At 55.5% G+C, this 16051-nt stretch overlaps 1 protein-coding gene across 1 annotated transcript in view; it reads right to left on the reverse strand.

Annotated features, from left to right (window-relative positions):
• The window catches only part of DOCK4 (dedicator of cytokinesis 4), a 130722-nt gene that overhangs the window by 92682 nt on the left and 21989 nt on the right, over positions 1 to 16051 (reverse strand). The window contains 3 exon segments of the mRNA XM_061562849.1: positions 2668 to 2723; positions 4066 to 4106; positions 6273 to 6356. Of these exon segments, the coding sequence (XP_061418833.1) occupies positions 2668 to 2723; positions 4066 to 4106; positions 6273 to 6356 (181 nt within the window).

Raw genomic sequence — 16051 nt, forward strand, 5'->3', positions numbered from 1 at the left:
CACGTGCGCGAGCGAGAGAGAGCGAGCGAGGCAGCAAATGTTGGCCGAGATTCCCGACGGCTTCCAAGCGCGGGGTGGCTACTCTTGGCCCCTCTTTCAGGAACGCCGGCCGACCGCTAAGCGCCGGGGGTTGGCTTGACATTTCGTATCGTTTCGCCGTCGTAATGAAGATTCTTAGCCTCCCAGACCCCGGCTTGGCGAGAACGCGAATGGCTTTGTTTCTCACCCTGGGTTCAACGTAATCGGCGCAGCGCTGCCTTATCTGCGACCTATACATGCATTAGCATTAGGGGGGGGGGGGGGGGCGTCTGACGGAGATGAACATGAATGTCTCGGCACTTGCAAGGGGTAACCCGCTCGCGTAGGGAGAGGCTCGGCCACTAACGTTCGGAAACGTTTCGCCGGTTGCCGCTCATTCGCTGCGTTCATTGTACGCGCGGCCCCATTCAGGCCTTCCCCACGCCGTGCGGCTCCATGGGCCACCATGTGACGATGCCTCATCGCACCGGTCGCAGCGGTTCAGCGAAGGCGAGAAGCGCAGGAAGTGGGAGCGTGGAACTACCCTCCGACGATGGATTTCACTACGCTGGCTAAATACGTCGCCCCGCTGCCTCTCGCGACCCCGTTTGATTGCGGCGGCTGCTCATGCGGGCAACTATCCACAGGCTCCAAAAAACCCTGCTAAGCTTCCGAGATCCGATAAGATCGGGCGCAATTCCGGGCGATTTGCCCATTGGCGCAGTGCAAATTCGAAGTTGAGCTGCCAAGGGAAGTGATGTGGGTCTGCGTCGGGGACGCGCGCTTCTGAAATAGCACACTGTGACCCGCGTTGGATTCTTTCAGGTCGCTCCAGCGAGAACGTGAACACCTCTTGTGGAGTCAGGAGCACCCGGCAAATATAGATAGTCAGGCCGCTAAGAAAGCTCAAGCCATTTGGACTTTTTTTTTTATCATGGCACTTCTGCAGTTTGTTTGACACGTGTGCAGCCATTGGGGAGATGTTAACTCCCTCGCCTGGTATACAGGAGGCCGGGGGTTAGATCTCGTCCCTGGCGCCTGCTGTATATTTGGAGTTTGCTTGTTCTCCCTGTGGTCGTGTGGATTTTCCTCCGGGTCCTCCGATTTTTCCCCTCCACATTTAGAATCAACGTCACGCATTTAGAGTATTTGGCTGCGATAAATTCCCACGTGATAAGCCACTTTGTTGGCTTAATGATGTGCACGCCAAGATGAATTGCCTTGCAATGTGAGGGGAAGAGGTGCGTTGTGTTGTGTGTACGTATGCACAATTGTATGTTGAACGTCTTTCACACCGTACGTAGCCAACCATGCTTATCGGAGGTCCGGGTTTAAGAAGATCACACTGAGAAATGGCAGCCCTTTAAACGCTCCGATTAGAGGTGCAGTACAGGCTTACAGGTTTCCGATCACGATAACAACCTCGAGCTCAGTGCTCTTAGGGCATGAGTGGGGGCATCCTCTGCTCACCGAAGGCCGTGTAGGGCTTGTCGAAAAAACTTTGTGGCGGGCGACAACACTTCGGTTCCCACCGCGCCTCTGATTAGCACCGTTGGCTACGTGTGGTGCCAAACAAGTTCAACGCACCTGCACTGAACTCCGATCGCGCTGTGGCCGCACGTATCCACCGCGAGCTCACAACTACTTGAGAGGCAACGCAAATTTCCAGCGTCGTCAGCTCCCCAGCATTGATTCGAGCAAGGCATTCCAGCAAGGCATTGCCTCAGCGTTTGTCGAAACTGGGACCGAGTTTTCTTTTTCCTGAAACAATGCTGCCGACATTGTTGCACTGCCGGGAAGGCCGCGGCGGCCGATGGGGTTGTGTACGAAATACTTTTTTTTTGCACGTGGAGAAACCGAAACGTGAAGGAGACGAATTGTCCACTGGCTCATTCTTGAAGACAAACGGGTGACTGAGCATGCCAAACTTGTGTTTGTCAGGCAAATGCTTGTGAAACGGAGGTTTTTTGTAGGCCAAAACTACGATCGATATTTGTTTGTTGATGATAGCCAACGGAGTAGTTTTCATGCCAAAACTGTATGGGTTGATGACATATTGGCATAAACAGCGCAGTGCTATGTGGACTAGCTTAAAAAGGAAACACGGATCAAGCAGAACCTGAGTTGTCAGGAGTTGTCAGTAGAAAATGTTCCCCTCTGATTCACCCCAATTAGTCTGGTTAAAATGCTTGCAATAACAGACACCCGCTCACCCACCCACCCAGCCACCCACCCACCCAGCCACCCAGCCAGCCAGCCACCCAGCCAGCCAGCCACCCACCCACCCACCCAGCCACCCAACCAGCCACCGACCCAGCCACCCACCCACCCAGCCACCCAGCCACCCACTCACCCACCCACCCACACACCCCACACCCCCACCCACCCAGCCAGCCACCCAGCCATCCACCCAGCCATCCACCCAACCACCCAGCCACCCACCCAGCCACCCACCCACCCAGCCACCCAGCCACCCACCCACCCACTCACCCACCCACCCAGCCATCCACCCAGCCACCCACCCACCCAGCCAAAGCCACCCACCCACCCAGCCACCCAATCACCCACCCACCACTCACCCAGCCGACTCACCCACCCACCGACCCAGCCAGCCACCCACCCACCCAAAAAGGTGCAGTCTCATCTCACCCTCTATTGCCGACGGTCGCTTCCTTCACGTGAATGTGGGAGGCCGGGAAAATCCCCTGAAAGAAACAAACATGACGTTATTCAGAGTGCAACGTACAAGTCATAGTGTTTAACCACAACACAAAGTGTGTTCATAGCCACCCGTCGTGGCCAGCGTTGACATCGATGTGATAGCGCAGATCGAAGGTCATCAACCACCTTCATCGTTATTGAACATTGCCTTGTAAGTGAAACACAGGGATATATTTGGGGTTATAACGTCCACAGCTCAGGTGGTTAAAATGGTTAAAACCTTTCAGCCCTTTGCCAATCTACCGCTGGATAAGGGCCTCTCCACAGTGTCGTTAATGAGGGTTTATTTGAGCATGACATGCATTTTGGCATAAACACCGCAGTACTATGTGGCCTAACCTAAAAAAACAAACAGAGATCAAGCGGAGCCTGAGTTGTCTGGTAGAAAATGTTCCCCTCTGATTCCCCCCCAATTCGTCCGGTTAAGATGCTTGCAGTGACAGCCACGAAGCCCCTCAGTCTCTCACCCACTCACCTACCCAACAACCCACCCACTCACCCACCCACCCACCCACTCACCCACCCACCCAGCCACCCACCCACCCAGCCACCCACCCACCCAGCCACCCACTCACCCACCCAGCCACCCACTCACCCAGCCACCCACCCACCCAGCCACCCACCCACCCACCCAGCCACCCACCCACCCACCCAGCCACCCACCCACCCAGCCATCCACTCACCCACCCACCCACCAGCCACCCACCCACTCACCCACCCAGCCACCCACCCACTCAACTGTACACCCACCCACTCGCCCACCCAAACACCCACCCACCCAGCCACCCACTCACCCGTCCACCCACCCAGCCACTCACCCACCCACCCAGCCACCCACCCACTCACCCAGCCACCCACCCACTCACCCAGCCACCCACCCACTCACCCAGCCACCCACCCACTCACCCAGCCACTCACCCACCCACCCAGCCACCCACCCACCCACCCACTCACCCAACCAGCCACCCACTCACCCACCCAGCCACCCACTCACCCACCCAACCACCCACACCGATTGGTGCGGGTAGGTTAATGGGGGGGGCGGGGCCTGGGCTGGGATCATCAAACTCAGGTCGCCAAGTTCATAGCTCGGTGTGCCGCCCCATGTGACCACCGCTCTCCCGCCCCCTCAGTCTGTAATTACTCTTGAAGCCAAATTGGGCAAAGCGTACCGACGAGGGTCGAGAACCGTCTCATCTCATTTCTTGTGAAGCGAAATTGGAAAAATGTCTGCCGGGGGAGGGTGGAGGTGGGGGGGGGGGAAGGTGGGGGGGGGAGGTGGGGGGAAGCTGAGGGGGGGGCGGGAAAATGGGGGGGGGGGCTCACCTTGGCGTCGGGATTCTTAACGTTGAAGCCCCGGTACCAGCCTGCTCGCAAACGACAAGACACCTAAAGTCCCGCGAACAGCGAACACAACGCGCTCCCCGGACGGCGTGGTTCCAATGGGCATTTTAAAAACAGGGGGGTCAATTTACATTTCATGAATGTGCAGTGAGGGACGCTGCTGCTGCTGCTGAACGCATTTCCATACTGATGCGATGGGGGTAGCTCATTTCCATCAGACCGCCCCGTGCCAGAGTGTTGGCCAAATGTATTTACAAAAATAAAATCTCATAAACGCACCTGGTGCATTGGCTCGTAAGCAAAAAATAAAACGCCGCCTTTGATGCATAATGTCTCGGTGAATCGTCAGTGAACATGCAGTGCTTCTCACGAAAAGATGGCTAAAGATAGTTGTTTTCTTTATAGATTAAAAAAAATAACTCATTAAAGGCAAAGTTTCAGCTTTGCAATTTCTTGCCCACACCTTTTCCGATGGAAGGGGTTACACTAAAGGGAGCTCTGGGGGGCTTTTTCTGGAGGGTAGTTGGCCTATTCCTCCATATCCTGGCCTGGAATAGGTGGCAATAGCCACACTTTACCCCATTACACGTGACCTGCCGATCAACTGTTGCGTACCCATTCACACAGGTGGGCAGACAGAGGGTTGGGGAAATTTAAGAAACGAGGCACGTTAAGTTCAACTTCCTCGCCGGGAGGTCAAACCGGTGAGCTCTGCCCAGTAATTCCGGTGCGCTAACCATTCCACCAGGGCAGCATTCCTAAATTGCTCGTGTCCCGGTTGCATGCGATATTTTTAGCGGACAATGAAGTTTTTACAAAAAAAAATTAATGTTTTTTTTAATGATGGCTGAAGGTAAGCGTGTTAGAAAAGGGAAAATGGGTGAGATCTCTCCAAAAAAGTTGCAATAAAAAACCGAGCCACTCATTTCACAACTGTCACATTCAATTAGGTCAGTCGTGCATTTGTAACATTAATAAATTACCCTGTTAATTTACGTTAAGTCGTTTAAAAAAAAACTGTATCGAATCAATTCTATAAGGAGCGGCAAGAGATTGATATTCACCGCTTGCGGTAGACATCGCGAATCGAAATCTGTTTGGCCAAGCGAGTCACCACATGGGTGAATTAAAAAAGAACACAAGCTATGAGTTTGAAACCCCGCGGAACGCTGCATCACACTGCGGGACGAGATACATTTTGTTCTGCATAGAAACTGCCAGAGAACCAGATGGGTGTTGAAATCAGGCACGAAAATGTAAGATCTCATTAATTCTAACTGTTGTGTGGAGAAACTAGCACACCAGTGACTGCTGCTGAGAATCCCAGATATGAAAATAAAGAACTGAAATAAATAAAAAAAATACTCGCTTCCTTTGCCGCATTATGACTCAAACCATTTCAATCTCTCAATTCTCCTTTTTTTATAGCTCAAAGATAAAAATAACTAAACTTACCCACGAGCTCACCATCTGTGCCGACTAGTTCTTTTTTAAAAAGCTGCTTCAATTAAAAAGAAAAATCATCATTATTTTCATTCCTTGAATCAGGGCGGTGCTTTCAATTGGCATTGGCGGCAACTGAAGTCAAAGCCAAGAGACTCTCACCTCCCTCCCCCCAATCCCGTTACCTGCGCTCAGAGACGCTTGTCACGTCATGGGCGGAATATAAATGCAATCTCATCTCCATCACCACCACCAGCAGCAGCAGTCCACTCTCGGAACTCACGGAGCATCTACACAAAGCCACTGTGGCCAGCAGGGCCTCGTCTGGTCACCAGATGAGGTTGGGGGAGTCGTGTTTGTGTGTGAGTGTTGGTGAGTGTGTGTGAGTGTGGGTGAGTGTGTGTGAGTGTGGGTGAGTGTGAGAGAATAGGGGGGGGGGGCAGGGAGGAAGGCTCGTGGACACTCACCATCACTACCATTCGAAAATCTACACGGCTTCTCAATTACATTTTAGAAAAATCTTCCCTCCTTTAAAAAACACATTCTTTAATTCCCGAATCAAGCCGTCTTTTTAAATTGGCTCCAACCGAGGCCATATCCCCTCGCAGCAGCGGCAGCCACAGCGGTTCCCGAAGAACTCTGCACTACATCGGCACATTGTCAAGCTGACCGGCACAGTCGGTGCCGGTCAGCCGAGCGGCGGCGGGGGAGCAGTGGGGCGGTGGGGAAGGAGAGCCGACACTCACCGTCGAACCGTTCCAGAAGCTGCACGCCTTCGCCGATGTCCAGGGCCAGCCCATGGGGCACGCCGCCGGAGAAGCTGCAAATGACTGCGCGCGGCAAACACGCACAGAGACGGCACCGACGGGCACGGTTGAGTCCGCGTCAAAACGCCGCGGCCTCCACGCCGAGCCGCAGTGCCCCGGGCTCCAGGCCGAGAAGCGACGTGCCGCCGCGTGCCAACGCCGCGTGCCAACGCCGCGTGCCAACGCCGCGTGCCACCGCCGCGTGCCACCGCCGCGTGCCACCGCCGCGTGCCACCGCCGCGTGCCACCGCCGCGTGCCACCGCCGCGTGCCACTGCCGCGTGCCAACGCCGCGTGCCACCGCCGCGTGCCACCGCCCACGTGCCAACGCCGCGTGCCAACGCCGCGTGCCACCGCCGCGTGCCACCGCCGCGTGCCACCGCCGCGTGCCACCGCCGCGTGCCACCGCCGCGTGCCACCGCCGCGTGCCACTGCCGCGTGCCAACGCCGCGTGCCACCGCCGCGTGCCACCGCCCACGTGCCAACGCCGCGTGCCACCGCCGCGTGCCACCGCCGCGTGCCACCGCCGCGTGCCACCGCCGCGTGCCACCGCTGTCTCCGTATCGCCGAGGCTGCCACGGGCTGCCCGGGCGTCTCGTCGCGTTTTTTGGCTTTCGGTGTTAAAACGTTGCAAATTCGTTTTGGGGTTTTGTGTGTTTTTTATTTACTCACGCAAGGAAAGTTTCTTTTTTCCCCAAGGGTTTTTATTTATTATTTATCTCACTCAAGCTAAATGCATTCTTGTAGCTGGTTTCACGTTGCGTAACGCGCAAGTATTTTTTGACACCTCGCTTGTGCCCTGTTGGTTATCAGGGTCCTTTGGTCAGTGTGGGTTGATGAAGGGGGGAGGCAGGAATCGGTTCAGATATCGTTCCTGACCGATGTTAGCCGTGGGATGGGAATCCAACTCAGGTCACCGGGTTGCAAGTGCAGTGAGCTAACCGCCACGCCACCACTTCCCTCATTCGGATAATCAGGGGTATATTTTTGTGTCACAGGCACACATTAATGTAGGCATGCCGTGGGGGAGGGAGGGGTGGCACAGCGTTTAGCGCACTGCGCCATGAATCTAACAACCTGAGTTTTATTGCCGACCGTGGCCAACATCACCGGTGAGCGATAAGTGGACACGACATCAAAGACAAAGATCCCCCGTATAGCCTTAACAGACTGTAGGGACAAGTGCTGTTAGCGAGCACCTATGAAGGCCAGAACGGTACACGAGGGGTGGGTGGCCAGCACCACGCCCGGCCGCCTTTGTCTCCCCAGTGGCGATGATTACACAAGTACTAATTTCAGGCTGAGTCGACCTAGGGGAGGCCCAGGACCGGTTCAGATGATCGTCACTGGTGGTGTTGGCCGTGAGCGGGAATCGAACCCGGGTCGCCGGGTTCATAGCTGAGCGCGCTAACCGCTAGACCACCGCTCCCCACCCACACACACCCCGCACTCCCCTCCACCAACCCGGCACTGACCAGCGTGGTGAAGTATGCTCAAACAACGCCCAACACCGATACGGTGTGGGGCAGAGCCTTCAAGGCAGTGGACTGACAATTATATTATTTGAGTCATCCATTTTGCACGGCGCAATCTGTCACGCCGAAAAAAGACGTCGTACGTTCCAAACTTTACCCAGGAAACCTCAATGAATCACGAGCACTCGTGTCCAGGAAGGCCTGGCCTTCGCGTTGTTGAGCCAATTCCCTTTTTTTGAGTAACCGCTTGCGTGCCAGGGGGGGGGGCGGGTGAAGTAGCCGGGCACTGACGCGCGTTCTCGCTGCGTTGCTGCAGAGGCTCGCGATTCGAACTCCGGCGGCCGCCCTGGTTAGTACTACGTTGGGGTGAAAAAAAACAGAATAACCAAAGAATTCCACGCCGTCCGTTTCACGGCGGACGTTCAAGGGAACCCCCCGACGTCATTTTTAAGAGTAGGCTATTATTACGTTGTCTGCGCCAGGGTCAAAATTATTTTTTAAATTCCAAAATTCCCTGTAAATGACTCAAATTGGATTATTCATAGCAACCAGCGCCCTCCCCCCCTCCTTTCTGGTAGACTAATGACCGTTTGCAGGCCAGGTGCCGAGTCATCTTGCATCTATGACGGGGTGACAGCTGCCACTGGGGGTTGCCTCTTCGAGTGTTTGAGATGAGACGACAAAGAGATAATTCTCCTTATCAGGGAGAAAGCCATCGTGGCCACAAAAAGGTCACACGCACACACAACAATACCCGCCGCTCGCCACTAAGTGACGTTCTCACGGCGCCTGTGCCAGGCCAGGTGCACTTTGAGGCTGCCACATCAAGTGTCAAAGACTCGCTGACGGGAGATCACGGGACAGACCCAGGTGCCATGGGTTGACCGACGGAGATGACTGGCACATGCACCAGCTGTACCCCCTACTGTGCCAACTTGCTGCGTTTTTGCCGCCCGGCACTCCGCTCGTTGCTGCGAGTGTCACTCCTCCGCCCTCCGTTGCTGTTGGAGGGCGACTGCCTCCAACTGCCCATAAGAGGCCGATCTTGACACCGCTGGTACCAGTCTTCGACAAGTGCACTCAGCTCCCCATTTTCCCGTACCGCACAACAACAGTCACGCACACATTCCACTTCACCGAGCTCTACATCACACAGACAGATGTTGCTGCACATTACACATGATCCTCAACTGCAGACATAGGCTGTGGCCTAGTAGCGTCGTTGGCACGTGCCCTTGTGCAATGAATAATAAAACGGAGGCCCACACTTTGTTCCATTCCCCCCCCGCCACCTCACTCCTTAGCCCGGCGCCTGGGCCACTCCAACCTCGGTGCAGTTTCACCGCCTGCACACCCGGCAGCTACGCCACTCCCCTCGGGCATCTGTGCGCGTATTTGCGCGAGCATCTGTTTGTGGGGGGTGGTGGGGTGGGAAACCGGCTTTATTTACTATTTTCGTTAATTCTAGATTTGAAGCTTTCGTAACTGCAAGAATTAATATTCTTAGGTTTTTTCGGTAAAGTCACGTAGGTAAAAAATTTAAAATGAATAAAAGTAAAATAAAAATAAAATAAAAATCACGACGTTTCGGAGGCAACACAAGCTTCCGTCTTCAGGTGGAACCGTCACAGCACGACTGCTGCATCAAGTCAGAGAAATTCCAAGGAAACAGTCCTTGTATATATACAAGGACTGTTTTCTTGGAATTTTTTTACCTACGTGACTTTACCGAAAAAACCTAAGAATATTTTCGTTAATTACAACAGCAGCAGAGTTAGTTTTCAGTGAAGCGCTCAAAGAAACATTAGTTTGAGGGTCATCGCCGGGTATCGCGCAGTTCACCGTGGGATGAAGCCGGACAGTGCACGGTGCGAACTCCACCCAATGCCCTTGCTTGTGTACCCCCCCTTCGCCAGCCACAGGACGGCCAGGGCTTAGCCGCGGGTACATTACGTAAAGATGACACGGCACGGCACGCACCTGAGGGACGCGTTACACATCCAGCCAAATTAGAATACCATCTCATCACTTTGGCCTGGTGCGGGACACCTTGAACACCAATTCTAATGAAGGCAAAGGTAAACGCGCAGCCCTGCATTGCTTGCAGGGCTGCGTTTTTACCGTACAAGCTGCACATTTCTTGTGTCTTAATTACCACCATTTGAATTCACTGTCAAATTGAGCGAATTGTAGATTAAAGCAAACAAACGTATCGTGCCAGCTGCCTTAACGGTTTTGGATAGTAGACAAAAAACCCTGAACATTAGGGGGGTGGAGGGCGGTCAGGTCATCATCGTGGCGCTCGACAGCACCCACAAAATGGTGCCACACGGAATGACACGGCGGTGGTCACTTTGCATTGCGACGGAAATTAGCGAACGGGGACATTTCTGTAAAATGACACCGACGAAATAACTTCTTCTTCTTCTCCGTGTTGTTGTGTCACAGTCGCTGTGCATCACGTGGAGACGCGTAGCGGCAGAGCGGGCGGGCGACCGAGGTCACCGGCGATTTGATTTCATCGCCGTTTGTTTAGCACAGGGGACTCCAAAAGGCCCCCCCCCCCCCCACCTAAAAAGGCCGGAGAGTTTTTTTAACCGAGGGATGTTATGAGAACTTGGCGGGTGGGGGAAGAGTCGCAATGACATGGAAGGGAAATCTAAATTGCTGCAGCGAGACGGAAAAGTGTCTTGACCCTCGGTGGATTAGAACGAGGTGCGCACGAAACCAAAATCATCGTCTTGCAGACAACAACAACAACAATCACCACCACCACGTTGCTGAGAATTGAGCAACCGCAATCAACCAGTGCATATGTTTTCAATCGGTGGATATTACCAGCAATCATTCTAAAGCAAAGACAAACAAAAAACACGTGAAGCTGAAAGCACGTCGGAGAATTGGCGACACATGTAACCGAACACCAATATCGAGAACGAGAACACCAATCCCCACTTCCACTAAAGATGCTCCTCGGGCATTAAATCTATTCCCCAAAAGCGACGGTGCACGTCAAATCGCGTGCGGGTGTCTCACGGCAGATCCGCCCACTACCTTCCCGAGTGAATTCAACGAAAACCCCCCACACCACCCGAGCCCCCCCCCCGCCCCCCCAAGTCGCAGAGCCACCGACCACACCACGGGACCACACAGCTCGGTGAAGCGCCGTGAACTCCCTAAATTCAACGGAGGCACCGAAGCGGAACCACCGCACATCATCAACCCAAGCCGTTTCCTGGATAACCAATCTCGCCAAGGAATTATAGTTTGCCATTCACGCTGTCGTATAGAAAGGGAAAGTGAAAGGGAGGGGGGTGGGGGGAGACAATATGCAATATGGATCTAAAATCCTAGCAAGTGAGACGACGGGAGGGAGTTCCAGAGTCGGACCGTACAAGAAAGGCAACGAGGAACGGAAACTTCCTGAACGCCACGTGGCCGACCGGTCCCTCTGACAGGTACCTACGCGGGCGATGGACCGATCGATGGACCGATCGATCGAGTGAAACACGCGGCAACATTGTTGGGCTCCCAGCACGCAGAGCGAAACGTCGGACATCGTTACTGGACAGCACACGGCACAACCCAGAAACGCATCGGAGAGTCCGCGCGGTAGCAGCAGCAGCACAGCAGCGACAGCCAACGCAGCAGTGGCAGTACCGCGGGCGATGCCGCTGCTGCTGCCGCTGCTGCTGCGGCTGCTGCTGCTGCTGCGGGAAGGGACTGGGAATGGGAAGAACGAGGCAGGGTGGGTGGGGGGGGGGGCTGCGGGGTGGGGGGAGAGGTCGCAGGACTCGAGGTATTGCCGCACAGCGCCGCAGTGGCGCGTGAAGCGCGGCGCCTTCAACTTTTATTAAATTTTAGCGCCCCGGACCCAGACGGGGGTGGACCGCTACGCGGCATACAAATCGCTCCTCGCTCCAAATGTCAACTGCCGTCGGAACGCCGGCGGAGCGAGTCCGGCGACGCAGACAAATACTGGGGCGGGAAACAGCAACCGGACATAGACTAAAGAGAAGACGAGATGTGTGTGCGCGTGTGTGGGGAGAGCAACGGAGGACAGAGGAGCGACGCTCACAACAACGAGCAGAGCGCCGGGCAGAGAAGTTGGCACGTTGGAGAGCACAGCTGGTGCATCTGCCAGTCATCTCAGCGGGTGAACCTCATGGCACCTGCTGGGTCTGTCTCATGACCTGCTGCCAGTGGGCGTTCGACGCCCCACGTGGCCTCAAAGTGCACCTGGCCTGGTACAGGCGCCGTGGCGATGTCACCGCCACTTCATGGCGAATGGCAATTGTTGTTATTGTTGTTGTCGGGCAACGGTTAAGTGCGCTGCACCACGAACCCGGCGACCCGGGTTCGATCCTCGCCCACGGCCACTAAAACCGGTGGTGAATATCTGAACTCGTCCTGGGCTTCCCCTAGGTCGACTCGGCTTCAAGTGATTGCCTGGTGCGGTGTGTAGTTAACATCGTCGCTGCGCAGACAAAAACGGCCGGGCGTGGTGCTGGCCACCCACCCACCCCCTCGTGTGCCACAGTGCCGTCCTTCATGGGTGCTACTCGCTAACAGCACTTGCCCCAACAGCATTTGGAGCGGTAGTGTGGTGGTGAGCGCACTGCACGCTATTTTTGAGGCGAGATGCCAGATGTTGAGCGTTCCGACACGCGCCCCGGTGTACAGACCGCACCATCAAAAACAAATCCATTATTGTGACTCACCCGGTGACCACAGTTCGATTCCTGCTCACAGCGCGCATTGGGGACGAATATCTGGACCTTTTCTGGGGCTCCTTTAGGTCGACTCAGCTTCAACTGGAGAACCTGAGCACATTGCGCCAACATCACCGCCGGGGAGACAAAGGAGGCCAGGCCCGGTGCTGGCAACGCCATCCCGCCGTTTGCCATGCCGGCCCATCATAGTTGCCAACGACTCTAAAAGGCTGTAACAGTACACGGGAAACCTTTTGTCGTTTGTGGTAGAAATAAAATATTTTTCATGCACGCTACTCAAACGCGATTGCTAAACAAAGGGATACTTTGGCGATCCTCATAAAGCGCGGTACAGTAATTTGGTGTTACAATCATAGAAAAAAAAATTTGGATTTTGGCTCATTTAAAACTTCACAGCCCGCGGAGTCCCCGGGAGATTGCCGGGACGCGCGGCACCGCTGATGAAAGTGTAGCGGAGAACGCGGACGCCTCCCGCCGAGTGACTCGGGCACTTGGCCATCTGCGTATAAGCGGCTCGGCGACCGCTCCGGCACGCACACTCGTTCCACTGCACCACCCGAGCAGCCCGCCCTCCTGCCTGCCCGCTCCCTGGGATGACCTTGCTTTGCCTCCATCCCCCCCGCCCCCCCCATCTCAAGCAGCGCAATCCAGACCGACTCAAAAGCCCCTCCACACCTGTCTCCCACCATCACCTACCCCACCACCTCCTCCCCCCCCCAATCACACTTATCCCCTCCTCCATCCCCACCTGCCCCCCCCCCCATTGCATCCTCCACAAATCCCAGTGAAGTGCCACATGCTCCGACAACAATCTGAGCAGTCGCGCTCGTGGCAACGATGCCCATGACGACTGACGACCATTGACGATAGCGATGGTACAATTTAGAGCCATACCATGTCACCGTAAACACCTCGCTCTCTCCCCCTCCCCTCCCCTCACGCTCTCTCGCTCTGTGTGTCTTATTGAATTAATATTCAGAACTCTAACCCTTTCCGTCCAATTCAGCTTCCATCAATCACGCCACCACTCGCTCGCCGCTCCCAAGAAGAGGCTGCGGATTTCAGCAGGAAGCGCATTTACATTACAAAGCGGCTTCCCTAAGCCCGCTTCGCAGCTAAACGCCGCAGAGCGACGCGGCAAGGAGGGCGCCGTTAGGAGTGGGAAGCGTCGATTTCGTTTGTTTCGTTTGTTTTCTCCTTTCCCAACGCTGTGTGCCACACCGCGCTAAGCGATCATGCGACGGGCAGCGTTTTTTTTGCCACGCAAACCCTGAGGCGGCGATCGATCCCACACCCCAGCCATGCCTCTCTCTCGGTCATATGAAAGTGACGAGCAGATTGCTGCCCCCGGGCGCACGCCAACCTCCCTCCACCACCAACCCACCACCACCACCATCAACCCCCCTCCACCACCAACTTTCCACCACCACCAACCCTCCATCAACTGCCCCCCCCTCTCCCCCCCCCCCGCTCCCACCGGTCCACGACTTCTCGTGCCAATGGAACGATCATCGCCTGGCAACCGTTGAAGGAAATGAGGCGGCATCGCAGACCCAGGGCTGTGTAAACTTCGGCTGAAATGGGACCTGTTCTCAGTGGTGACCCCGGGGGTCGAGCGGCTTGCAAGCGGGGCCCGTGTGCCCAGCTCGCAAGCGGCACGCGGTTTGGAGTGCATTTTGCAGGAGGGGAAGCAGGAAGGTTCAACGAGGGGGGGGGCTGATTTTTATTGCTTTTCCCACTGAACAATAATTGTCGTTTTCTTTTAACACAGTCCAGCTTTTGGAGTGGTGGGATGGGACGGGTGGGGTGGGGTGGTTGTAACCACAACGTTTGTCCAACGCAATTGCGGGTCTGGTACGATTGAAACGGACAGAGAGAGACAAGATCCTGAATAGAGGTTTTCTTTGGGTTAGATCGCGTAAATATGTGCCGTTAAACCCGCCACTACTCGACACAGCCAATTAGTAAGGTTTGTCATGTCAACAAAACGCACCAATTAGTTACTACTTCAGCACACCGATCAGTAAACCCACAACATTTAAAATGCTAACTCACTGCCGGAAGTGTGCCACTCACACCACTCGCTTATTTGCGTACATATGTACGTGTATTTAACTTATTTCGCACTGTACGTAGCCAACCGTGCTCATCACGAAGGTGCTGGGCGAAGACGACAAAATCAACACAGGAAGCACTTCGAAAGAAAATGTTTTTTCAATCCAGATAATTTAAAAGTGCACAGCTCCCAGTGGCTTCTGAATATCGGAAGGAAGAGCGTTCCAGACGGCCGCAAAAGCGCATCTGAAGCGCGCGATGCGGTGACCGTCTTTGTTCGACGGCGAGCCAAACGCCCGCTGCTGCGAGCATCACCGGAGTTCTTGACACTCTAAATCAGGCGGCTCCCTTCCAGGTTCCCAACCCCTGGAGGTGGCGATCAACCTGCTGCTGCTGCTGCTGTTGCTGCTGCTGTTGCTGCTGCTGCTGTTGCTGCTGCTGTTGCTGCTGCTGCTGTTGCTGCTGCTGCTGTTGCTGCTGCTGCTGTTGCTGCTGCTGCTGTTGCTGCTGCTGCTGTTGCTGCTGCTGCAGCCACGAGGACACGGGCGTTCCCCCTCGGCCTCCTCCTCCAGCCGGGAAGGAACTCCGGGTCAGAGCGTCTGCTCCTCACTTCCCCCCCCCCCCCCCCCCCGCTGGGTCAGCGTCTGGGAAGCGAGCCACGTGGCTACTGCAACAGCTGCAGCTGGCGCTTCCGCACCGGGCATGACGAGGGGAGTCGCCCCCCAGTTGGCAAATTCCAATGGATGGTTTGTAAGGAAAATCGTCATCCCACCGATAACCCGCCAGCCCCAAGATCCAGCGCAGGGACCTCCTAATGACGGCGTTCAGCCAGGCCCTCGGTGAACCTTGTCAGCGTCACGGTCTCAGCTCTGTAGAGCAGGTCGGTGACACCAAAGACAAAGAACCACCGTAGAGCCTCAACAAATTGTTGGGGCAAGTGCGATTATCGAACACCTATGAAGGCAGGCACGGCACATGAGGGGGTGGGTGGCCAGCACCACGCCCAGCTGCCTATAACCCCCCGATATTTGCACAACGCAACCAGGTTACTCATTTGAGGCTAAGTCGACCTAGGGGAGGAGGTCCAGGACTGGTACAGACAATCGTCACCGGTGAGCGGGTATCGAACTCGGTTCGCCAGGTTCGTAGCGCAGTGCACGAAAACGCTGCACCACCGCTCCCCCGCCGCCAGGTAACACCGGGGCACTGAACGACGCGCCCCTCCGTCCTCCTGCTCGGCTAGCGGGAGCGCCGCCACAGCGCTGTGGTCGAGTGCCTCCATCGCGACGTGGGAAGGGCCCCAGGAGTCTTGCAGCGTTCAGGTTGGAGACACTCGTCACTCTGCGATGACACTCCCAAGGTAAGTTGAACTTCCCGAGAACTTCAACCTCCACCCCCCCCCCACATGCTCGGACAGACTGCATTGCAACATCCAAGAGGGGCGAGGAACTGCCGCA

Source organism: Lethenteron reissneri, chromosome 30 (assembly GCF_015708825.2).
Source record: "Lethenteron reissneri isolate LAM-NWPU_2019-01 chromosome 30, ASM1570882v1, whole genome shotgun sequence".
NCBI lineage: Eukaryota > Metazoa > Chordata > Hyperoartia > Petromyzontiformes > Petromyzontidae > Lethenteron > Lethenteron reissneri.